This window comes from Rana temporaria, chromosome 6 (assembly GCF_905171775.1).
Source record: "Rana temporaria chromosome 6, aRanTem1.1, whole genome shotgun sequence".
Taxonomy (NCBI): Eukaryota; Metazoa; Chordata; class Amphibia; order Anura; family Ranidae; genus Rana; species Rana temporaria.
Genome location: NC_053494.1, coordinates 80,203,236 through 80,230,349, shown reverse-complemented (window position 1 = coordinate 80,230,349; position 27,114 = coordinate 80,203,236). Strand labels below are relative to the sequence as shown.

Sequence of the window (27,114 nt, the reverse complement as noted above, 5' to 3'; positions counted from 1 at the left end):
TATAAGTAATTCCAGCATAGGTATAGCAACCTTCTCTGACCATGCGCCAGTGTCATTACGACTAAAAATAGGGGAGAAACATTTCTGTTAAAAAAATAGGGGAGAAACGGGTAAATAATATGAAGTGGAGGCTTAACGAAGAACTCCTACAGGACAAATATATAGCAACCAGAATAAAAATGGAACTGGAGGAATTTTTTTAAATAAATTTAATAGAGGATGTCTCGGAGACCACAGTCTGGGAGACCCATAAGGCTTTTGCGCGCGGAGTACTAATTAAGATTGGGGCGGAAAAAAAATGAGAATAGAATAACTCACAAAAGAAATTTATAATTTAGAACAACATAAACAAGATAGAAATAAAGAAACTTTACTAAAATTAAATATCAAGAGAGGAGTTAAGAGAGCAAATAGAACAAGAAACCAGAAGTACATTTAATTAAGTAAAGAGAGGTACTTATGGGATAATAAACCAGGGAAACATCTAGCAAATTTATAAAAACAAAATGTTATAGTGAGAAAATACAAATAAGTTGGGGTGAAGTAGTGCATAAAACCAGCGAAATAGTGGAGCGTTTTAAAGAATACTATGAAAAACTCTATTCAATCAAAAAACAGGAGACTAAGGAAGAGCTAAGTTTAAAGGGAAAAACATATATGAATTTCTGAAAGAAATAGAGTGGGAGGCAATATCTGAAGATAATCTCAATAAGCTTGAAGCCCCGATCTCTGAAAAGGAAATCAGAGAAATAGTCAAAAACGCGTCAAATGGTAAGAGCCCAGGACCGGATGGTTTAACGGTTCTTTATTACAAAAAGTTTATTGATATTCTGGCCCAGAAAATGTGTTCATACATGAATGGCTTAGGTGAAAAGTGGGACGTGTAAGGAAGCTATAGAAGCTACTATCACTCTAATCCTGAAAGAGGGGAAGGATAGCACACTTTGCTCGAGTTACAGACCAATCTCCCTTTTGAATTGTGACACCAAGATTTTCTCCAAAATATTAGCAGAGAGGATGAAAGGAATAATGAAGGACCTGATCCACACTGACCAGGTTGGTTTTGTACCAGGACTGGAGGGGAGAGATAATGGGATTAGAACGTTGTTGGCCATTCAGAAAATTTGTGATAGTGGAGCCCCAGGTCTACTCTTATCAGTAGATGCGGAAAAAGCGTTTGATAGAGTAGACTGGTACTTATTATACAAAACATTAGAGAGAATAGGAATACGTCCAAAAATGTTAAATTGGATTAAGGTACTGTATAACAAACCTGGTGCAAGAGTAAAAATTAATGGGACCCTTTCTGGTGCTTTTGAACTTTACAATGGCACTAGACAGGGATGTCCCCTGTCCCCCTTATTGTTCGTCCTAGCATTAGAACCACTATTAAGGAGAATAAGGAAGAATCCAGATATAAAGGGTATAGAAGTAGGACAGGAGGAACACAAACTCGCGGCTTACACGGATGACATCCTGTTCTACTTAACATGCCCGAGAATAACGTTACCAAATTTACTAAAATTATTGAAACAATATGGAGAGCTGTCTAATTTTAAAATTAATCCAACTAAATCCGAAACCCTAAGTATTCATATAGCTGAGAAAGATCAAAATATTTATCAAAAGGAGTTCCCATTTGTGTGGGGGAAAAAGGAAATACAATATTTAGGGGTAAAAATAGCTATCTCAAAAGAGAGGATTTACAAAGCAAATTTCGTACCTATGCTGGAAGATATTAAGACAGAACTTAGTAGACTCACGGTAGGACAAATATCCTGGGGGCGAGAATTAATATTTTTAAGATGGTAATCTTGCCCAAAATCATGTATAAGATACAGATGTTACCAATTGCTCTACCCCAGAAGTATTTTAAGACTCTATAAACAATTTTACTAAAATTTGTTTGGCAGGGTAAAAAAGCTTGCATCAGCTGGGCAACTTAAAAAAAAAAAAATAAGACACAAGGGGGATGGGGAGCACCAGATATAAGAAGTTATTATGAAGCAGCAATTCTCACAAGAGTGATAGACTGGATTAGAGACACTAAGCAAAAAAGGTGGGTAAGCATGGAATACCAGATGAGCAATGTTTCACTAGGGAATGTTATCTGGATTCCAGATAAATACAGGGAGTTAGGTAAGCAATCACATAGTATTACACGTCACGCTATCAAAATCTGGGACAAAGTTCATAAGAGGGAAAAATGGGACTTCAACTTATCATTAATGCCATTAAAAGACTCAAAATATTTTGCACCAGGGGTAGAGAAGATATCAGGGAAATGGATTAGGAAAAAAAATGCTCAGCTGAAAGATGTCATGACACGAGATAAATTAAGTACCTATGAGGAATTAAAGGGCAGAGGGGAGGTAATAGAGATAAATGAATGGCGGTATGGCCAGTTAAAACATTTTTTTGAGGCTCTCCCACAGCCGTGTAGATCTGCAGAAAACCTTTGTCCCCTCAAGAGAATCAGTGAAGGAGAAGCAGGGAGAGGAGTTATCTCTAAGATCTATAAAAACTTAATAGAAGTAGAGCAATTGGACATTCCACCATATATTAAAAAGTGGGAGGAAGAATTGGGGTCCTCTTTGAGTATCCCAGAACTAAAACAAATATGGAGAAGAGTGCATACCTTGTCAGCAAACAATAAAATAATTGCATTAAATTATAAATGTCTGACGCGGTGGTATATTACTCCAGACAAAGCCAACAAATATAAGAAAGAAGCCTCAGAATTTTTCCGGCGCGGATGCAGACAGATCGGAGATATGGCTCATATATGGTGACGATGTCCAAAAATCAAACGGTCCTGCTGACATGGACAAAATACCCTCTTTCCCTTCTTGGTAGGATTAACGTTCTAAAAATGTCCATTCTGCCCAGATTGCTCTATCACTTTGAAACGTTGCCGATTGCCTTACCCTCTCCCCAGTTAAAAGCAATACGTAGGAGTTTTTTAAAGTTTATATGGGGTGGCGGGACTCTTCGTATATAGCAGGTTCAGTGGTGTTTGCCCCTAGATCCAGGGGTGGTTTAGGTGCTCCGGACATTAAGTATTATTACGCTTCACATCTGAGGGCTGTTGTGTCCTGGTCCTCCCTACATGCTCCGAGTCAATGGGCTACCATTGAGAGATGGGTGCTATACCCGGTTCACCCTTGCTCTTTGGTTTGGGGTACACTTCCTTCCCTGGATCCTATTTTTAAGTGTCAATGTACTGCCCCAATGGCCTTTTACTCTAAACATTTGGCGTAAGTGTCTCAAAAGCTATCCCCTTTCCTTTGACTTGCCCACCACTTGTAAATGTTCTGTTTAATCCAACCATACCAGATAGTATGTCCCTGGGTAGGATTTCCTCATGGCTCAATGTGCCTCTGTTTCAACTATGGAATGTGGTTGATCCTGTTACGCGGAGATTGTATACTTTTAACGTTTTGTGCAGAAAATGTAATATACCATCCCATTTTTTTTATTTTTACCTACAAGTTAGACATTTCTTTCATTCCAAATCTCCCACCTTGACCCTCGACAGACCGACCGCTTTCAAGTTTTTGTGTGCTCAGGGCCCTCACCAATTACATTTAATTTCCTCTATCCACCATATCCTCCATGAGTCGACTCCTATTTCTGAAACCACACACCTTTATATGAGAAAATGGTCACACTTATTGGGTAAGCCTATTACGGTTCAAGTCTGGGATAAGATTTGGTCTTCTATTTTTAAGTCTTCTAAATGTGTGACCCATCGAGAAACGTCCATTAAAATCCTCATGTTCTGGTATAAAACCCCCAATGTTATTCACACGTATGTTCCCTCGGTTTCACCACATTGCTGGCGTTGTGGAAACACTACTGGTTCTTTGTTTCATATCTTTTGGAATTGTTCCCTGGTCCAACCTTTTTGGCAGAAAGTGAGGCTACTGTTACAGGAGGTGATGGATGTGTCCCTTTTGTTTGACCCTTTAAATTTTCTTTTGGGACTTCCATTCCCTGGCCTAACCAAAAATGTGAACCTCCTGGCCGCCTATGTCTTACTGGCAGCCAGGAGGCTTATACCGCTGTGCTGGTTATCTACAGCTCCCCCTCCGTTGTCCAGATTTCTGCATCTGGTTACTGAGATTCGGAGGATGGAGTATTTAACAGCGTCTGTCCATGATTCTATTCCACAATTTGATAAAGTTTGGGAACCTTGGGACCACTCGAGATACGGGACTTCTGTACCACTGGCCTCACCTTAGTCTTTGTTATTACTCTCTGATTTATGCTGCTAATTTCTACCTTGGAGTTGTTTGTTCTATATTATCTTGTTATTCTTGTGCAGATCACTACTGTGATCTGCATACTTGGACACTGTATTCTTGTCAATTGTTTTTATGTTCTCTTTTGAGAAATCTCTTTGATATCATTATGTTGATGTTATCATTCTTTTGTACTCTATGATTCAGCTCTGTACTATGTGCTTCTTAAAATCCAATAAAAATACAATTTTGTAAAAAAAATCAAACGGTATTGGAGAAGGATTAGATATTTAAAGCGGATGTGCCACGGGGAAAAAATATTAAAAGCCAGCAGCTACAAATACTGCAGCTGCTGACTTTTAATATTAGGACACTTACCTGTCCTGGAGTCCAGCGCTGATCGCAGCAGAGCACGAGCGATCGCTCGTCTCTCTGCTGCTCCCCCCTCCATCCACGCTCAGGGAACCAGGAAGTGAAGCGCTGCGGCTTCACTGCCCGGTTCCCTACGGCGCATGCGCGAGTCGCGCTGCGCCCGCCGATTGGCTCACATGCTGTGTGCTGGGAGCCGAGTGTTCCCAGCACACAACGGGCGACAGACGGGATGTGACGGAATGCCCGTCTTTCGCCCGTAGCGTGTGGCCGGAAGTGGGTGCAAATACCTGTCTTTAGACAGGTGTCTGCACCCCCCTCCCCCCTGAAAGGTGTCAAATGTGACACCGGAGGGGGGGAGGGTTCCGATCAGCGGGACTCCACTTTAGGGTGGAGAACCGCTTTAATAACCGAAATAACGGACATAGAGATTCCAGATGATCCCTGGGGATGCTTGCACCAGAGGATCAGATTACCAACTAAACCATATCAGAAAAGTCTATTACCACATCTGTTAATAGCTGCTAAAAGCCTGATAGCCAGTCACTGGCAAGACAGGGAAAGTCCCTCTATTAGAGAATGGTGCAATAAAATAAATTCCATTCAAAATTTAGAATTGTTAAGGTTTTCTGATATAGATGGCCTAGAGGAATATGAAGAGACCTGGTCTAAGTGGACAGAGTTCAAACATTCAATGTCATTTGCAGAGTTAATGGGTGCATAGGACCTTATAAGACTTTTTCAGACCTTTAAGGTTGGATACAATACAAGAAAGTAATAAGATAGAAAATAAGATTGATCAGAAAAGATAGAAAGGTAACTGGGGGGAGGGGAGGGAGGGGGGAGGGAAGAGAACGGGCAGAAGGGATACAACAATTAAGGAAGAAAAGTACAAAGCTCTGTAAAAGCAAACACAACACATACTTGTTCTCCTTATATACAGAGTTTTATATAAAAAAATATATATATATATAATATAAAAAATTACCCACACATGATGTGAAACCCAAATAGAGACATAATAAGCAATTTGATTGTGAGCAGGTCTCGTGGTCGGTGGAGTCTGAAGTGGGTAAAAAAAACAAAAAAAACACTACATATTATAACTAAGCAGGAACTGGAGAAAGAAAGTTCAAATCTTCAGAAAATTAACAGATAAGACAGGCAAGTCTTCGGGTGTATGGAGTGCAAACTAAGCCAAACTCTTGTGGAACGTGACGGATGGCCGAGGGGCCCATCAGTAAGTGAGACCAAGCTTGGCGTGCTAGGTCTAGGTCAGGGCATAATATGGCGTAGTGTTGCAGAGTTGCCCTCGAGAGGTCCGGGAAGATTTTGATAGTAACATCATCAAAGTCCACAGAGCTGGTTTCCCATGCCTTACAGAGCATGGCCTCTTTATGAGTGTAATAGTGCAGGCGGCAGATGACCTTGCATTATTGAATCAGTGGCTCTGGGTCCCAGGAATCTATGTACCCTGTCAAAATCTAAGTTAGCAGGAGGGGGAAGTGTTCATTACTTTGTACAGAATGGCTGTAACCATATCAAGCAGGTTCTCTCTGCCCATAGTTTCCAGGAGGCCTCAGAGCCAAATGTTGTTGCTGCAGGTCTTCTAAATGTAGTTGCAGGGACACTGCATACATGGGAGTCCTAGGTATCCTCTAGGGCTGTCACCCTTTGCTCCAGTGCTGTAAGACAGCATTGTCCAGAGGTCACGTGCTCTGAAAGGGACTGTACTTCAGTGGAGTGCAGCTCCTGGCAGTGTGCATCTTCCAGCCGGAGGATGAGAGCTTCATTCTCCATTTTTAGTAGGGAAAACCTGGATGAGTATTTGAAGGTCTGCATCTACCCGAACAGTCCCTGTGTGCTGTGGAGAGCAGTGAGTGTTGGAGAGCGGAGCTTCAGGAATCTCTGAGAAGGTGTCGGACGCTGTAGAAAAGGTTGATGAGGTGCCTGCGTGATCAAAGCCTCTTGAGCAGAGCCACATGGCCATCTTGGTGCCGGGTGCAACTTTCTTAGAATCTGGGAAAAAAATACATTTCCCCTTAAGTTTGTGGTGTACAGGGTGTCCTTTGGTAGTAGGTTTTACCTTGCATCACTTTGCTGAGAGTATGCTGCAAAAAAGTAGAGCCAAATAAGCTGGGATAGGAAGGGGGGAGCTAGGAGCACTCACACCTTGTGTCTCTACTCAGCCATGTCCTGAAAACGGCTTACTTTACATGTAATTAAGGTTTTCTACCTGGAAAATATTTTCATCTAAAAATGGAGAGGAAAAACAGGGTCATGTAACCACTGTTGGTCTTTTCATCATCTTACTCTCAACAAACCTTCAGACATAGTCAGGTGGAACCAGAACCTTGATGCAATTACACCAACTAAAGGGCATGTAAACGTTTTTTTTTTCTAAATGGGTTATTTTAAGCTTGTTGGTTTACTTACCTTTTCCTTCTAAATGTTTTGTTTTTGTCTGAATTTCTCACTTCCTGTTTCTCCTCAGTAAGCTTGCACCCATCATCCGAGCTGTTCTGGTTGGGGGTTAGTCAGCCAGAACAGCTTACTGAGGAGGAACATGAAGTGAGAAATTTAGACAAAGGAAAAAAAAAAAACATTTAGAAGGGAAATCAAAGGAACAGGTTAGTGAACCAACAATGCACTAGCTTAAAAGAACCTGATTAGAGAGGAAAACAAAAAATAAATAAATCTTTACCCCTTTAACAGACATCACACCTATCTAAACTACAATGCACCACTTTACTTATGTCAATAAAAAAAAAAAAAAAATATATATATATATATATATATATATATATATATATATATATATATATATATATATATATATATATATATATATATATATATATATATATATATATATATATATATATAATATATACTGAGTATGTGTGTTACAATTTTTTGCAATCCAGATTATACTGAACAGCATAAAACAGTAGCCTGAGAACCTTTTCTTGCTCCTTAAGCTTCATGTACACATAGCCTATTATGACCACAGGCCACAGGAAAATGCAAAACGTGGCAAAATTATACCACAGTTTTGCCACGTTTTGCAGCCAGCGGTCAAAACGTTTGTATCCTGAATGCAATTCTTCCACATTCAGGAGAGGTACGTTGAGGGAGGTTGAACCCCTCCTTAACCACATCAGCTCTTAAACAATACTAAAAGCCTATGTGCACATAGACACTGGCTTAACACAAGTTTAGGTGCTGTAATGTAAATGAAGCCTTACTGCTTTTGGATAATATAGCTCACATTATCTGAGAAAAATTGCATCCACACAGGCAGAGAAGAAACATGACTTACAGTTGAGGGGGGCTTTGCAGTGACTCTTTCACATGTAATTGGCTCCATTGATTGTGACTGACAACCCTGAAGGATGAGGGGAGGCAAAAAACAGTCAGTGGATGAATCTTGTGGGACATATCTACAGACAGGAAGTATGCATGCTGCAGTGCTCTTAAATGAAAATGTGTAGGCACACAGTAGGGAAAGGAAGGGGAAGCAAATAAAAGAGCAGCACATTTTTTTCACCAGACAAAAATCAGAACAAAAACAAAGGCTAGGAGTTCCTTTTTAAATGTAATCTATTGTTAAGCTTACTATGCACTACTGCATTCATGTCTTATGGTTGATATATAATTTGTGCATGATATATCTCTATTTCTTTTGCATGATAGACTCTGCTGACTGAAATGATGGAGAGGTGTAGGAAGCTGGGAAACAAGTAAGTGTTTCAAAGAAATTTTAATTGTAAGTGCTCTTAAAAATGTAACTATAGTATCTTTGTGACAATAGGCTCATTCACAAATCTTTAACACCCTAATAAGAATATTCTTTTCTCCAGTCATCATCTAGGACGGCACACCTAAGTAGGCCTGCCGTCCTGGAAGATTTCCCAGAAACACTGTTACCGGTAAGTGTAACTGGTATTTTACTTTCAATGCATTTTTATTGAACATAACAAAGTTGCACAAATCATGATATATATATATAGTGCCTCGCGAAAGTATTCGGCCCCCTTGAACTTTGCGACCTTTTGCCACATTTCAGGCTTCAAACATAAAGATATAAAAAAACTGTAATTTTTTTTTTTGAAGAATCAACAAGTGGGACACGATCATGAAGTGGAACGAAATTTATTGGATATTTCAAACTTTTTTAACAAATATAAAAACTGAGAAATTGGGCGTGCAAAATTATTCAGCCCCCTTAAGTTAATACTTTGTAGCGCCACCTTTTGCTGCGATTACAGCTGTAAGTCGCTTGGGGTATGTCGCTATCAGTTTTGCACATCGAGAGACTGAATTGTTTTCCCATTTCTCCTTACAAAACAGCTCGAGCTCAGTGAGGTTTATTGGAGAGTGTTTGTGAACAGCAGTTTTCAGTTCTTTCCACAGATTCTCGATTGGATTCAGGTCTGGACTTTGACTTGGCCATTCTAACACCTGGATATGTTTATTTGTGAACCATTCCATTGTAGATTTTGCTTTATGTTTTGGATCATTGTCTTGTTGGAAGACAAATCTCCGTCCCAGTCTCGGGTCTTTTGCAGACTCCATGTTTTCTTCCAGAATGGTCCTGTATTTGACTCCATCCATCTTCCCATCAATTTTAACCATCTTTCCTGTCCCTGCTGAAGAAAAGCAGGCCCAAACCATGATGCTGCCACCACCATGTTTGACAGTGGGGATGGGTGTGTTCAGGGTGATGAGCTGTGTTGCTTTTACGCCAAACATAAAGTTTTGCATTGTTGCCAAAAAGTTCAATTTTGGTTTTATCTGACCAGAGCACCTTCTTCCACATGTTTGGTGTGTCTCCCAGGTGACGTGTGGCAAACTTTAAACAACACTTTTTATGGATATCTTTAAGAAATGGTTTTCTTCTTGCCACTCTTCCATAAAGGCCAGATGTGTGCAGTATACAACTGATTGTTGTCCTATGTACAGAGTCTCCCACCTCAGCTGTAGATCTCTGCAGTTCATCCAGAGTGATCATGGGCCTCTTGGCTGCATCTCTGATCAGTCTTCTCCTTGTATGATCTGAAAGTTTAGAGGGACGGCCAGGTCTTCGTAGATTTGCAGTGGTCTGATACTCCCATTTCAATATTATCGCTTGCACAGTGCTCCTTGGGATGTTTAAGGCTTGGGAAATCTTTTTTTCTATCCAAAATTCTATCTGGTTTTAAACTTCTCCACAACAGTATCTCGGACCTGCCTGGTGTGTGCCTTGTTCTTCATGAGGCTCTCTGCGCTTTAAACGGACCTCTGAGACTATCACATTGCAGGTGCATTTATACGGAGACTTGATTACACACAGGTGGATTCTATTTATCATCATTAGTCATTTAGGTCAACATTGGATCATTCAGAGATCCTCATTGAACTTCTGGAGAGAGTTTGCTGCACTGAAAGTAAAGGGGCTGAATAATTTTGCACGCCCAATTTTTCAGTGTTTTATTTTTTTTTAAAGTTTGAAATATCCAATAAATTTTGTTCCACTTCATGATTGTGTCCCACTTGATTCTTCAAAAAAAAATAGTTTTATATATTTGTTTGAAGCCTGAAATGTGGCAAAAGGTTGCAAAGTTTAAGGGGGCCGAATACTTTCGCAAGGCACTGTATATACAGTACAGACCAAAAGTTTGAACACACCTTCTCATTCAAAGAGTTTTCTTTATTTTCATGACTATGAATATTGTAGATTCACACTGAAGGCGTCAAAACTATGAATTAACACATGTGGAAATTATACATAACTAACAAGTGTGAAACAACTGAACATATATTTCATATTCTAGGTTCTTCAAAGTAGCCTTAATGAGCTTGATGAGCTTCAAGAGGTAGTCACCTGGCACAGCACCCCATCACTCTCCTTCTTGGTCAAATAGCCCTTACACAGCCTGGAGGTGTTTTTGGGGTCATTGTCATGTTGAAAAATAAATGATGGTCCAACTAAACGCAAACCGGATGGAATAGCATGCCGCTGCAAGATGCTGTGGTAGCCATGCTGGTTCAGTATGCCTTCAATTTTGAATAAATCCCCAATAGTGTCACCAGCAAAGCACCATCACACCTCCTCCAGGCATGTAGAGTCCATCCGTTCACCTTTTCTGCGTCGCACAAAGACACGGGGGTTGGAACCAAAGATCTCAAGTTTGCACTCATAAGACCAAAGCACAGATTTCCACTGGTCTAATGTCCATTCCGTGTGTTCTTTAGCCCAAACAAGTCTCTTCTGCTTGTTGCCTTTCGTTGGCAGTGGTTTCCTAGCAGATATTCTACCATGAAGGCCTGATTCACACAGTCTCCTCTTAACAGTTCTAGAGATGTCTGCTGCAAAAGGTGGCTACCTTGAAGAACCTAGAATATGAAATATATTTTCAGTTGTTTCACACTTTTTTGTTATGTATACTTCCACATGTGTTAATTCATAGTTTTGATGCCTTCAGTGTGAATCTACAATTTTCATAGTCTTGAAAATAAAGAAAACTCTTTGAATGAGAAGGTGTGTCCAAACTTTTGGTCTGTACTGTACATCGTGGACACAATAAGGGTAAGTCTAAAGACTCCCAAACAGTAGGACACAGGCGTTTTTTAGAAAATATACAAATACATTTCAGGAACAAGTAATGGCAGTATGTCAATAGCAGATCTCAAAGCACACAACGTGTAAATAGTTGTTGACCTCTATAGAAATCTATTAGCAGGATTACCAGGCCTTGTATAGTGATAATTCTGCGCCAAAACTCAAAAAAAAAAAAAAATGTGCATATATAAATTAGATATAAAATATAAATACACAATGACTAAAGCTGCTCCTCTAGAAAGCAAGTAATACTTGTTTGAAATATTGGTAGATAGTTGAGGGCACTAATTATTATTTAACGTGCTATGATCCACTATATGTCATATAAATATATAAGTCCATATGTGATATCCGTATATATAAGTGAATCCAAATTCTAAATATATCACCAAAAGAGTACTCGGTGTACTTTCAAAAAGTGCAGTCCCAATTAAAAATAATTATTATTCCACTTGATCCAGTGATCTAAATGGTGAAAAAGGCTGTCCCAAATCTTGCTCAGCGTGAATAGAATTTTCCTTCACCACACTCAAATCTTCGTGATCACCCAATGTGCTCAAATGGTTAATGCACTTACCAGATGTCTCTGACTTCTTTGGTGAGAAAGAAAGTCAGATATAGCCTTTGCAGGTTAGTGCCTGCATACACATTAATCGGACAGGAAAAATGCCAACCTCTTGCTCAGGAGTGTATAGTGAGATATGTAAAAAAAGGAATATAGAAATCCATCACGTAATACTGCTTGGTTTATTAAAAATAAGGCTATATAAAACGGCCAATTGACCTCTTACATTAAAAGGTGCCTGTCTCGAGGCGTGGCCGGCAGCGGACGTCTCTGAGGGGAGCTCCGAGTCCCACTACTGTAATCCGCAGCCATCGGGGTGTTTATTCACCATTCTGAGCTTTAAAACCACAACATCACTGAGCCCTGGTCCCCGTGGAGTCTGGTGTCAGTGTCCTGGTGGAATTTGGCTGGTCGGCGCCGGAGATATCCCCGCACCAACCCGCGAGGCCGCCGCCATATTGCCTGCTCGAGGCCTGCTGGAGGAGCCGGATCCCACAGCTTCTGGAGGTAGTTGATCACATCCAGCCCTTACCCATCTCCTCCCCACCCACCTGGTGCTGTCTGGTGGCCTCGCCTGGTCCCGGAATTGTCCGCGGCTGCCAAGATCTGGTGCGGCCTAGTTAGGCCCGTGGATCCCCAGACTTTCCTGACGCTGTACCCCGCGAAAGTGCACCTCGGCTGAACCGCCCTCGGTGATACAGTTGCCCACTACCATCCACCCTCCCTTCTATCCTGAGCTCCTCCATGACCAGCACTTTGAACTGACCCTTTTGTGCAACTGCTGTATAGCAGACTCACGGCGGTCATCTTGCAGCCAGCACCCCCATCTACCGCAGAGGAAGGATAAATCCTCTAAACAAATGTCTCCAGCTAGTAATAGACACTCTCCTGCCTCTTCCTCTGCATCTGGAAGCCCTGAGAAAGCCAGGTTTAAATTGGATACTACGGGATCTTCCCATGAGGGGAGTGCAGGTCTTGAATCTGGAAACAACACCAGGGAGCTCCCGGACTCCATCGACCGTTAAACCACAAGTAACCAACCAGTGCTGGATACCACGCTTAAAGATATGCTGGTATCCCTGAGGAGCTCCCTTCACAGCGACATGATGGCATGCGACCAAAAATTTGGGAGTGAACTGCAGGCTGTAACATCACGGGTAGACCATGTCGAAAACAGGATGGGGGAATTTGCCACCACGATCAACAGCCTTGTGGATGCCCATGACGCTAGGGAAGAGGAAATTGAGGCAGTCAAAGCTAAAATGGCAGACATAGAGGACTGTTTCAGGAGGAACAACCTCAAAATACGCGGGGTTCCCAAATCCGTTCAACAATCAGAATTGCGCGACTTTGTCGCCAAGATCTTTATCTCAATTCTCCCTGATCTCACTGAAATGGACATAACAATGGACAGAATTCACAGACTACCAAAACCCTCCTACCTTCCAGATAAAATACAGAGGGATATCATCCTACGCCTGCATTTTTTTCACGTAAAAGAACGCCTGATGTCCAAGGTGCGCAATAGGGATCTCATCCTCCCGCAGTACAAAGATCTTCATTTCTTCTCAGATTTGTCTCAATTTACGTTGCAGAAACGGCAAAATCTCAACACCATTTCCAAGGCATTGCGGAACCACAAAATAGTCTATAAATGGGGATTTGCAACCAAACTCATTATCACCAATGATGGAAAAGAACATACAGTGGATTCCCTGGCTAAAGGCTTGGTTTTGCTCAAGACATGGAATATCATCCCAGATGATCCCTCCGGTGGGTCTAACAACCGCAGTCCAGATCGAGTTGGAGGTGATTGGAATGTGGTCAACTCCAGGAATGTTCGCTCACACCGCTGAAGATGCTGTGGGCTGCTCAAATTGTTTTACTATTCCTAATTGCCCTGTTCTGGAGGCACCCTGCTGAACTTGCCATACACCCTTTTGGTTACTTGCAGCCATGAGCTGCACTCAGGTCATAGTGACCTATGTTCACCTGTTTTGGAGCTTTTTTCTCTGTTTGTGGTTTGTTTTTATTATTTTTGTTTGTTTCTCATTGTTTACGTTGCAGTCTAACACCCCACTCTGCAGTTGGTCTCATAAGCGTCCTCATATCCACTGAAGATCTATTGAATGGACTCACACGTGATCATCTGACCGTGAAGGCGACTCTTATTGGCTCACCGGTATGGTATGCTAAGCCACCTGATGTAAGTGTTACTTATTCTTCATACTGCTTATCAACTCAGATCGCTGTCCCAGGATGACTATTACTTTCTTAACTATTAACGCTAAAGGCCTCAACCACCCAGCCAAAAGAAAATCATTGTGGGCTGAGGCCATTAGATTTAACTGATGTCCTCTGCACTCAAGAGACTCACTTCCAGGGCGACAAAACGCCGAACTGCACCCATCCAAAATATCCATACATCTTCAAAGCCAGTGCCTCGGCAAAAAAACAGGGGGTGATGACAGCAATTAGGTACTCTGTTGCGTTCAAATTGCACAATGAAATTGCAGACTCCAAGGGACGCTACCACATCCTTGTGTGCGACATTAACTCTACCACTTACACCGTGGTTAATGTTTATGCGCCTAATGACCACCAAATTCACTTTTTGAAACAGGTCCTCAGAAGTGTTAGACCGATACAAAAGGGTTTCCTTCTCTTATGTGGAGACTTCAATCTCCCCCCTGATCCTCAGGTGGACTCCACGTCGTGCTCACGCAGACACCATCATTCTCTGCAATCAACACTACACTCACAGGATCTCTATGACGCTTGGAGATGTCTCCATAGCACTGAGAGGGACTATTCTTTCTTCTCAACGAGCCATGGCGTTTACACAAGACTAGATATTTTTCTTACGGACAAATGGTTGTTGCCTAAAATTGTGGATACTAAAATTAATGTAATTACATGGTCGGATCATGCCTCTGTGACACTCTTGGTTGCTGATTCGCCGGGCGTGGGGTACTACCTTTGTCTGGCATTCCAGCCCGAGGTTGTTTCAAGCTGACCACTCCAAAAATACCTTGCAGAAGGAACTGACTGATTTTTTCTCTTGTAATGTCGGCTATGTATCGGACCCTATGGTTTTATGGAATTCCCATAAGGCATTTATGAGAGGGGTTTTGATTCAGATGGGTGCGAGGGCTAAGAGGATGAGGGGGCAGCAGATACAAACTCTCATTTCTACTATACACACTCTAGAATCCCAGAATAAGCAAAATGCTTCTCCGCTAGTCTCTAGTCAATTAACACAACTTAGAAAAGAGCTCCGCTTGATTCTACTTGACAACTTTGAAAAATCTTCCAAGCGCCTTAAAATGACATACTACGTAAGTGGCAACAGGGCTGGGAAACTGTTGGCCAACCGCCTCAGAGGGTTACGACATAAGACCACTATCCCCTTTATTCGCCACCCCTTCACCCATGATAAACTGTTCCACCCACAAGCAATAGCTGACACGTTCAGTTGCTATTACAGCTCACTCTATAATTTAAAAGATGACCCCTCCACAATCCAACCCACGGGACCCATTATCTAAGACTTTCTGAGCAAAATTGAACTCCCCAGAATATCATGTAACCAACTGGAAGATTTAAATTCTCCCTTTTCGGAAACTGAAATTGCCAAAGTCATAGACTCCCTTCCTAACAACAAAGCCCCTGGGCCTGATGGCTTCACCAGAGAGTATTATAAAGCTTTTAAACTGGAACTAGTCCCATATTTAGCAGGTATTTTTAATCAAGCTGCCTCCTTGTCCTTTTTTCCATCTGAGATGCTCAGGGCTATGATTATGGCGTTGTCGAAGCCCGGGAAGGACCCTGATACACCCCAGAATTTTAGGCCCATTTCATTGCTCAATAACGATCTGAAGTTATATGCCAAGCTCCTCGCCAATAGATTGGTGGACCTTTTACCGTCATTGATACACCTGGACCAATCGGGGTTCACAAAAGGCCGACGGACATCTGATGCCACTAGGCGTCTAATTAATATTGTGCATCTAGCCAATCGAACAAAAACGCCTTCTCTGCTCCTTGCTCTGGATGCAGAGAAGGCGTTTGACAGAGTCCACTGGGATTATTTGGCCAAAGTGCTTTCCAAATTTGGGTTCGAGGGCAGAATATACTCAGCTATTATGGCACTATACACGACCCCCTCGGCCCAAGTGTATATATCGGGGATGCTCTCCAAGGCATTCAATATTTCTAATGGAACCCGCCAGGGGTGCCCATTGTCCCCTCTTATATTTAGTCTCCTTATGGAACCCCTGGCAACTTATATACGTTCTCACCCCCAAATAAGTGGTTTCATGGTTGGAGGCGTACAACCTACCATAAGCCTCTTTGCGGATGACATAATTTTGATGCTCACCAATGTTGAGTCCTCTCTGGCTTCGGCTCACCAGGTATTGCAATTATTTACGACGGTGTCATACTATAAGGTCAATGAAACCAAGTCGCCTATTTTAGGGGTGGGTATTCCTGCCCGAACTAGGCATGCCCTTAGTACAAAGTTTCCCTTTCCATGGAAGGAGAAAGGTATATCATACTTAGGTATAACTCTTACATCTTCACCCTCTGAGTTAGTGAGGGAAAACTATACCCCATTTTTGCAACTGTTACATACTAAATTAGAGGCTCTGGCAAAATTTGAATTATCCTGGTCGGGACGACTGGCTGCCTTCAAAATGCAAGTCCTCCCACAGCTACTATATGTCTTTAGAACCCTGCCCATCCCGGTCCCACCCTCCTTCTTCCTCTCAGCGCAATCTACTCTCAATAAATTACTTTTTGGGGCAAACGGGCGCGATGTGCATTCCGCAAAACTATCAAACATAGGAGGGCGGGAGATATAGGCCACACCCACATCAAGGATTACTATACAGCCTCGATCTTGGCCCAGCTGAAGGGCTGGTTTCCTTGCTCCGCTCCATCCCTATGGGTTGCTTTAGAGCAACAGCTGATCCCGGGCCAGAATCTTTATGACTATCATCACTAGCAACCTCCGTCCAGACCCATCCCCGGACATTGGACCGACTATTAGAGCATCTACTGATGCATGGCAAATACTGATTTTGCAAGTTTCCCCACAGTATAAACTCATCCCAATGAGATTTCCACTGGCTGCCCTATCCTATCTTATCCCTGATATCTCTGTGGAAGGCTGGAGTTCGGGTGGGGTACTGGATATAAAAGACTTGTATGTGGGACCTGCACTCAAAACATTTAGAGCTCTCCAACTGGAGTACTCTATACCCATGACTGAATACTTTCGTTATGTGCAAATTTCACACCTACTGAAACGACAGACTGACCTATATACTCTCCTCCCGTGGCATATAGCTCTATATTATTCAGTGAAACGTACAAAAGTCAAAGGCATATCAGTGTTCTACTCTTACCTACAGGATAAGCTAGCATTCACCAAATCCTCTGATATGCAAGCCTGGGAGAGAGAATTTGATACAGTATACTCAGTTGATCAATGGCAGACGGCCCTGGGGGTAACATATTCCTCCACCAAATGTGTTAATCTTTGGGAACTATTCCAAAAAATCTTATTGAGATGGTATCTCACCCCATTCAGGTTGTCCAAAATCGGCAAAGGTATATCCCCCGGGTGCTGGAGGGAATGTGGAGGAACGGGTACGCTGTTCCATATTCTACGGTCCTGCCCCGTGACAATGCAATACTGGCAGCTAATCCAAAACCTGGTAGCACAGGTCCTTAAACGTAATCTGACCCTGTCCCCGGGGCTGGCGCTACTTTCCTTGGGTATAGAGCAGATCCCTTACCATTCGAGAACACTTCTATCCCACATCCTTCTAGCTGCTAGGCTAGCTTTGGTCAGGCATTGGAGGACTACTGCTAGACCTCCACTGTCGGAAGTTATCCAAATAATCAATACCCATGGCTCATATGAACAACTATTTGCCTCCGGGGTAGGTAACTATGCAGAGATTAATAAATTCTGGGAACCTTGGAACAACTGGTATAAGGTTCAACCCGGGCCTGGCCCGCCGTGAGCTAGCCCTTGCCTGACACAAGGCAGGTATACTGCCCATTGCTAAGGGTGACTAACTGCGTCTGTTTCTAATGCTCTAGTTTTAGTCTGCTACTCTGTTTGTTTTTTTGTTTTTTCTTGTTTTTCTTGTTGTTTTCTGTTATTTCAGTTGCACTATCCCATTTTAGTCATGTTGAGTCTGGTGCTATACTAGTACCTCGAGTCTACATGAAAACTGGCCCTTCTGGCATGATGGGTTACGGGAATCCAATTACTATCATCTGTTATGTACACCATCATAGTACTGTATGGATAAGATTCCTCCTCACCTTGTGATCCAAACCGCTGATATGTTTTCTTTGTATTTTTGTACATGTCATTTATGTTTAAAAATGTTAAAACTAATAAAAACTATTGAAACGAAAAGGTGCCTGTCTCGGCACCAAGGCTGCTCGCTCGTCTATATTGTGTGCTTGTCCTCCACCTCCGTAACGGCGTGCGTTCCACCCAGCGGAACAGCAACCAGATGTCCGGAACTTGCATTGACTACCACGTGACCAGGTCCGCCACCGACGTACGTTTCGTTTTTCAAACGTCTTCAGGGCGCGTACCTGGTCACTGAAGGATCATGGTATTTGTAGTTTGTATGCACTTCCCCTCCCAATCCAAAACAGAGAAATATTAACTGATTGTGTTGCAGCCTCGGTGTCGGTCAGCTTCACAATAAGAATTGCATCCATGTGTATACTTATTCTACATCTCATATGCTCACATTTGGTATACATTAAAGTAATACTACAGTGCCTCTTTGCAATATATTTAAAACAAACAGAGCTATATTTGGTTCTCCCTCGTATGTGGACACCCATGCTTGGAATATTTCATCCTCTCACTACGTGTCTCCTAGTTAACCCTTCGGTATCTAATTTGATCTCCTATTGGGGAAATGCACATATTATATTGTGACTTATTATAACCCCTTTATGTTTTGGGTCTCTAAATTGTATACTATGTATAACTATTAATGCTCCCATGCACCATAGCTCTTGGTGCTGGAGACACCTACCCAAATTAGAAAATCTATTAGGTATTCCATATCTAACTAGTTATTAGCTCCTCCCCGTATTAAAAATCAATATTTGATAGTATAAATTTGTGCCCTCCATCACATAGTAATACAGAACCCAAATCAAAGTGTATATATAAATGGTATTGTACTTCTGTTTTGTCCCTTTAGACTATAAATGTTCTGACCATCAGTGACCAGGTACGCCCCTGAAGACATAATCTACAAAATGTATGTTGGCGGCGGTACCTGGTCACGCTATCTTATGCCACTTCCGGTCCCTCTGGTTGCTGCATAGGGCCGATGAAACGCATGCCATCCACAGATTTGGAAGCAAGGTGAATCGAACAAGCTAGCAGCCCCAGCCACTTTTAAATGTAAGGAGCCATTTGGCTTTTGTTTTTTATGCTTTTTATTAATTAAATCAGTATTACACTATGGATGTCTTCCATTCCTTTTCCATATCATGCCTGCAATTATGAAGAAGAGGTACCATATTACTCCTGTCATATTGATATGCAAGCAGGCATTATCCTGCCAAAGCGATATCTGACTTTCTTTTTAATTAAAGAGGTCAGATATCTGGTAAGCAGACTACTAATCTTTTGCACTTTGGGTGTTGTTTTTTGTTTTTTTTAAAGAGTTTCTGGTGAAGGATTGTATCTCAACACCGCACAACAATAATTATCTGTCACTGGATTTTTAAGATTGAATATATTTTGTTGGGACGCTTTTTCTATTTTTTTTATTTTTTCACATTTGTGCATTTACTATCAGATTGTTGGAATATGTTTTGATACTAATTTATATACTACTGGTTCATAATCACTAATATTTGTGGCACATGAACAGTGCCCCCTATCATGTTCTATATTATCCAAAGACTGTGTGTCTGTATATAAACCAAAAGCATCAATGTAAATAAAATCTTCCTGGCAGAAAGTAAAACCAATAAATTCAAGAAGCAACTGATCCCAAACTAAAAGGTAATCTCTCACAGAAAGTGCAAGTTTTACATGTGAAATGGGTGGCTTAAGACCTTTCAAAGACCATGTAAAATTCCTTCCAACTCCTTAAAATAACATGGCACATGTGAAGGCTAACAAAGACTAACCATCCTTCAGTTATACTTTTTATTTTTTTGTAAAAGGATGTTAATTTCCTGATCCTATATATCTTTCCCATGTAAAGATAAAATTGCAGAGTGACAGAGTTTATGAACATACCAAGGAATTCAAGTTTAGTGCAGGGTCAAATAGCTTCTTTTTTTCCTACCAAAGAAAGTAGTGATAACTAAATTAAAGAGCCAATTACTTCACCCATTCTGCTGAAAGGCAGGCTAGCAGACTCGCCCACAGACTGTGGAAGTTCAAAAGTATTGCTGCAGTGTTGCTAAGAAGCTTCTACAGGCAAAGAAGAATGTCCTTGGTAGGCATGAATTCATGCACCACACCGATGGCCTTAACGCCATTGCTATATGCAACCACTCTTAGTCCTTGACTCTGGTGAGCCTCTATTATCTCTCCTGGCATATAGCATTGTCTTCCCTCCACTGGATGATGAGGCACATTTCCTTTGTAGCTCCTTCTTGCAGGTGGCATACTATTTCCTTTTTTTTTTTGTATAATCAGTATTTATTGAAAAATTAAAAGGAAAACAGAAACATAAAAGGGGGAGGGGGGAGAGCGTATAAGCCAAATGTCAGATACACCCAACAGGTTATTATTACATAAAGATCTGGCCACGCAGGGCCGCCAAACATTGGAGCCATGTATCAAACAATGCACATTGTGTGAGCAGGTATGGGCCGCCAGTGTCAGACTCAAACTCAGCCATGGGGGGCCGGTCTAGCAGCCAACACCCTAAGGTCGTCCGCGGCCGGCCCGGCCCCCCTCTGCAACATGGAGGCCACATGGGCCACGATCAAAGATGTTGTGGGAACGAGCATCTAAGGTGTGATATCTCAGAGGGGGAGGAGCAGAACTCCCCGTCGGACCCCCCAAGCCCGGATATGAGCCAGGAGGGAGGTCCGCGCGAGAGCCCCACCAACCCAGGCGAGCCGTAGGGCTCAAAACCGAACCAGAAGCCCACATCCGGGGCGGAGGGGGGGGGTACTGAGACCTCCAACTAACCACCCACCACCCCCAAGTGAGCTCCAGGAGTCGGCAAGGGCCCCCAGGCGGGCTATGGGGTATACCAAGGTCTAGCAATTTGCTCGAACTAGCCCATCACCACACTCAACATTCTCAAGGAGTAACATTCCATCAATGGTCACAAGCTGTATCAACAAAAAAGGGGGGATCGGACTTCTGGGAGGGGAGAGGGTGAGAGGGAGATAAGGGTCTGGGAAGAAGAAGGAGCACAGGTAAGACATGTAGGGAGAAAGGGGGGGAAAGGGGAAGAGGGGGGGAAGAGAAAAAAAGAAAAAGGGGGGGGGGAGTAGAGAAAGGAAGAGTGCGTACCTTGTCAGTAAGAATCAAACCTGTTCGCTTCCACACCGCGCGCTCCACTCCAACAACAAACATTAGTGCCGGACGGCCATCCCCTTAACCAAGTGCTGGTGGGTCCAGTTGCTCCCCAGCGAGAGCTTGCAGCCTGCGAGTCTTAAGGGAGGGCTCCGCCAGTTCCAGCAAAGCCACGTCTAGGCTAGAGGGGACAAAAACAGGGTCCGAGACATAGTCTGTCCACGGTGCCCACACGGTCATATGTCGGTCCTGTCGGTCGCGACAGGTCGCCACCCATCTCTCAGCCTCTCCGATGTCACTTACCGCCCGTATCCAATCCTCGCGACCAGGTACTCTAGTCTGCCTCCAGTACACCGGAAGCAACCTCCTGGCCGCATTGAGTAAGTGTGGAATTACACTTTTCTTATAGTGACTAAGAGGAATTGTTGGGACATGGAGAAGGAAGTGCACCGGAGAGAAGGGTATGTCAACCTCGGTGATCGTCAGTATCTGGTCTCTAACGTCCGCCCAGAAGGGCTCAATCAGAGGGCAGCTCCACCATATGTGGATAAGTGTGCCCCTGTGCCCGCACCCACGCCAACACAGCCCGGACTCAGTTGGGTAAATACACGCTAAGTCCGCCGGCACACGGTACCAGCGAGACAATAGTTTAAAATTTGTCTCTTGTGTTTTAGAGTCCACAGAGGAAGAATGAGTGAGGCGGTATAGATGGGTCAGTTGTGCGTCCGTAAGGACCTGATCCAAATCTCTCTCCCATTTCCGTATGTAGGCGGGCACGGGCAAAGGGGCAGCAGACCCCAGCAAACGGTAGAGTTCAGACACCAGGTGTGGGGTAGGCTCATCAGCAATGAACAGACCCTCAAACGGGGTGACAGAAGAGGGATCTCTTATCCTGTGACCCTGTTTTTCAAAAAAGTGGTGTAGTTGCCTGTACCGCCAGAAGTTCATCCGTGGCCCCTGTCTTCCCGTCGGAAGGGTCTCGTAATCCAGAAGCTTACCATCTTTCATGAGGTTCCCGCAGCTGGCGTTCCCATTCTCCACCCATGGCCCAAAAAAGGCCATTTGTTCCCCCGGAGGGAACCAAAGGAAGCCACCCAATGGGGCCAGCGGCGACACAGGGGGAGACAATTTAAAGCGGGGGTTCGCCCTGTTTAATAAAAAAAAAACTTTTTTTTTTTTTTTGACAATTAAATTCGGCATCGTAGCGCGAGCTACGGTATGCCGGTCTTACATTTTTTATGCCCGTACTCACTGTGCTATCGTTGATTGAAGAATCCGGGGAATGGGCGTTCCTATGGTGAGAGAAGGTGATTGACGGCCGGCCCTGGCACGTCACGCTTCTCTGGAAATAGCCGAAATAGGCTTGGCTATTCACGGCGCCTGCGCATAGCCTGTGCGCAGGCGCTGTGAATAGCCGAGACCTACTCCGGCTGTCTTCGGGGAGCGTGACGTGCCAGAGCCGGCCGTCAATCATCCTCCCTCTCCATAGGCACGCCCATTCCCTGCGGGAGTCGGATTCTTCAATCAACAATAGCACAGTGAGTACGGGGTTTAAAAATTTAAGACCGGCATACCGTAGCTCGCGCTACGATGCCGAAAGTAATGGAATAATGGGGTGAAGGAGGGTGAACTACCGCTTTAAGCGAAGCGTTTAATCTATCCCAGAGCGCGAGCACATGGGTCGTCAATGGGGAGGTTGTCTCTGATAGGCCTCTGTGTTCCCGCTGTAACCACGGTGCGTACGATAGGTTCCGCCCCGCAAGGCATTTCTCTAGAGATACCCAGAGCTTCGATTGAGAGTGGAAACGCCAGTTCAGTATCCTTTGGAGAGCGACTGCCCTATAATATCGTCTAATGTCAGGAAGTCCCAGCCCACCCTCTGTCTTAGAGCGCTTTAACGTCTTGAGAGCTATTCGGGGCTTATGTGCGCTCCAGATAAATTCAGTCAGCATGCTAGAGAGGCGATCAAAGAACAGTCTAGGCAATCTAATCGGGAGCATTTGGAAATAGAAAAGGATACGCGGTAGAATGTTCATCTTCACCACGTTCACCCGGCCAAACCAGGTGAAGGCAGTGCGAGTCCACTTAGTGAGATCATCTTTAATCGCAGCTAACAAAGGGGGGAAGTTTGTCTTGTACAAGGCTTCATACCTATCCGTGAGTCGTACTCCCAGGTAGCGTAAGGAGGTGTTGGCCCACGAGAAGGGAAAGGCAGCCTTGAGTCTGTTTGTTAAGTCTGGGGTCAGGTTAATGGGGAGGATCTCCGATTTGTCAAAATTTATTTTGAAATTGGATAGGGTGCCAAAGTGGTTAAGTTCCTTCAACAGGACCGGCAGCGAGAGCAGCGGGTTCGCGAGATGGAAAAGGACATCGTCAGCGTAAGCTGAGAGTTTATGTTCCGCATTCCCAACCTGCAAGCCCCTAATATCACCATTAGCCCGAACTGTACGGAGCAGGGGCTCCAGAGCAAAAAGGAGGGGCGAAAGTGGGCACCCCTGCCTCGTGCCGTTCCTGATGGGAAAGCGGGAGGAGAGGGTACCATTCACCTTCACCTGTGCACATGGATCAGAGTACAGAGCCAGGACGGACGCCAACATACGGGGGCCCAAGCCCAAGTGTTTAAGTACCTCTTGCAGGTACGACCAGTCCACCCGGTCAAATGCCTTTTCGGCATCGGTGGAGATGATGAGGTAGGGCTGGGGGGTCTGCACAAGAGCGGGCCCAGTGAATGAGCTGGACCGCCCGTATGGAGTTGTCCCGCGCCTCCCTGCCTGGGATGAAGCCTGTCTGATCAAGGTGCACAAGTCCAGGCAACAGATGTTTGAGCCTATTGGCCAATATTTTCGCTAGGATCTTCACATCTAAGTTAAGGAGCGAGATAGGGCGGTAACTCTGTGGGGCGGCGGGATCCTTACCCTCCTTCGGGATCACGGTAATATGGGCTAGTAAAGCTTCCGACGGAATTGCCGTACCCCCCGCTATACAATTAAAGTAGCGTAGTAGTGGGTTTTCCAAGTGGGAGAGAAAGGTCGCAAAGTATGCCTTGGTAAACCCGTCTGGGCCCGGGCTCTTCCCAGCGGGTAGAGACCCAATCGTCGATCTGAGTTCTGTCAGGGTGATTGGTTGTTCCAAAGCTGAGGACTGGTCGTCCGTGAGCGAGGGGAATGCCGACGAGGCCAGGTAGTCACGAATCGCCTGACATTTCGCGGCCCGCGCTGGGGAGGAGAGATCAGGGTTCAAATCATACAAAGCGGCGTAGTACTCCCGGAAGCCCGCTGCGATTTTAGAGGACAGCACCGTCGGTGCCCCTGAAGGGGAATTTAATTTGTGAACATGCATCTGCGCCGTTCGTGTCCGGAGCGCCCGTGCTAGCATGCGACCGCACTTGTTCCCATGTTCGTAGAACCTATGGGACATGTGGCGGAAACGTTTGTGTGTCTGCCTGTCCAGAAGCCGCAGGAACAACTCCCGCAGTTCCGTCAGGGTACGCAGTGCCTCTGGGCCCCCCGTCGTTTTATGGTCGAGTTCAGCTTTCTGGAGGGCGGTGTACACCCTGTGAAAGTCCGCCATGCGTTCTCGCTTCAGACGGGAGCCTTGAGAAATCAATGCCCCCCTGATCACGGCCTTATGGGCCTCCCACAACGTGCCCTCACTCACGTCAGCCGTGGAATTCTCGGAAAAATAGTGGGACAGAGTGTCTGCGATTTCTCCCACCACCCCCGCGTCGTCTAATAGGTTGTCATTCAGTCGCCATGTCCAGGATCGACGTGAACCGGAGGGTAAAGCAAAGACCGCCGACACCGGCGCATGGTCCGAAATGGTGATCTGTCCTATGGAGGCAGATCTCAAAAGCTCCAGGGAGTTCCGGTCCACATACAGGTGATCTATGCGGGTGTAGACGTCATGTACCTTAGAATAGTAGCTAAAGTCGCGGTCAGACGGGTGTAGTGTTCGCCAGCTATCCGTCAGGAGGAGGGATTGGAGGGACTTACGGAAGTGTTTAAGGAACGCGTAGGAGTGTGTGGGTCTAGCATGAGAAGTGTCAAGTAAGGGGTCAGGGCTGACATTGAAGTCCCCCCCCAGGATCAGGGAGCCCTCTCTAAACTCACCCAAACGTTCCAACATAGTGTCGAGGAACCCCAGCTGATTAACATTAGGGGCATAGATAGATGCGAACGTGTAGGTGTGCCCTGCCAGGGAGCCCTTCAGAAATACGTAGCGGCCTAGGGGGTCTATTCGGGTGTCAGTGGGTTGAAAGGGGCATGACCTGTGTATAGCTATTGCGGTACCCCTGGATTTAGGGGTTGGAGATGTACTAATAAACCACTGGCTAAAGAGGTGTTTAGGGAGCCTGGGTAGCGACTGAGGCGTAAAGTGGGTCTCTTGCAGGAAGACCACCTGCGTTTTGAGCCTCTTCAACTCCCACCAGAGCTTGCTGCGCTTGTGGGGGGAGCATAAGCCTCTAACATTGTAAGAGCTTACCTGTAGGGTGGCCATAGGTGTGTCCGGAGAGGATGGAGTCGCTGATAGATACGGGGCGCACGGTGTGGAAGGCAGAGCAGCAAGACGCACCTAGGAGAGAGAGGAGTAGGAGAAGGGCAAGGGGAGGAGAGAAGGAAAAGGGAGAAAAGGACAGATGAAAGAGTGGGAGGAGTGGAGACAAAATGACATGCATCAATAGTCAGGAAATGCATAGTAAACACGGCAAAAAACAGTGAAAAATAAAAATAAAGGGAGAGGGGGGAGAAAGGTCAAGACCAAACAGTCTAGCCAATTTACTATGGACCCTGTCCGGGACCCCGATCCTTAACGGAGGGGGGGCCCGGACCCTAGTCCAAGATCCCAAAGGGGATCAGTACCCAAAAAACAAAAAAGGGTAGCCTACTGGGGGAACGTGGCTAACACAACAAGAGGGAAAGGAGGGGGCATCCGCCACAGGCCACCGCACCAGGCGTGGAGCGGTATGTATGGGAGGAAAGGGAGCTAAGTGTCTAAGGTGGCAGTCCCAAGGGGTATAGGCAACAGGGAGCCCAAACAGTTGGTAATGGGCACATCGGTATAGGAATCATCAAGCATCTCCGGCCGGAGATGAAGTAAAGGAGGATCAGTCTCCAACTGGAGCAGGCCCTTGCGAGGACTCGGAAAGGTGTTGACTCCGTCTCCGTCTGCGGTTCCTGCGTTTAGCCGTTTGCCAGGGGCCCGAAGGCGGGAGGGCGAGGTTAGGGACCTCCGACGACGTCCGCCAGTCCGGGAAGTCCACCGGGTCCAGGTCAAGAGACGAAACAAAGTGTGGCAAATCATCCTTCGTGCGTAGAGTCACAGTTCTGCCATCTTTGGTAGCCTGAAGATAGAAGGGGAAACCCCAGCGGTATGTCAGGCCTGCATCTTGTAAGGCCGCCAAAAGGGGTCGCAGCAGCCTTCTCTGCATAAGGGTGCGCCTTGAGATGTCCTGGTAAAATGTCAGACGGGCACCATCAAAATCGTAGTGGGTTTTACCTCTCATCTTCTGCATTATACGGTCCTTAAGTGTGTATTTATGGAGTTTGCAGATGACATCACGCGGGTTGTTCACGTCTTGCGACGGTGGTTTAAGTGCTCTATGTGCACGGTCAATCTCCACCACAGCCGTAGCAGGCAGGCCTAAAATGTCCTTAAATATGTCTTCTAATGTAGGGGTTATATCCCTTGCTCCGGTCTCTTCAGGCAAGCCCCTTATCCTGATATTCGCCCTTCGGCTGCGGTTCTCCATGTCATCTAAATGACACAGCAAGGCCTCAATTTGATGGCT

The 27,114-nt window shown here is 44.7% G+C and overlaps 1 protein-coding gene across 5 annotated transcripts in view; it reads left to right on the top strand.

Annotated features, from left to right (window-relative positions):
- The window catches only part of VPS35L (VPS35 endosomal protein sorting factor like), a 1,107,598-nt gene that overhangs the window by 573,336 nt on the left and 507,148 nt on the right, over window positions 1-27,114 (top strand). For all 5 annotated transcript variants that reach the window (XM_040358550.1, XM_040358549.1, XM_040358548.1 and 2 more), the window contains exon 15: window positions 8,310-8,356. In XM_040358550.1, the coding sequence (XP_040214484.1) occupies window positions 8,310-8,356 (47 nt within the window). The remainder of the gene's footprint in view (window positions 1-8,309; window positions 8,357-27,114) is intronic.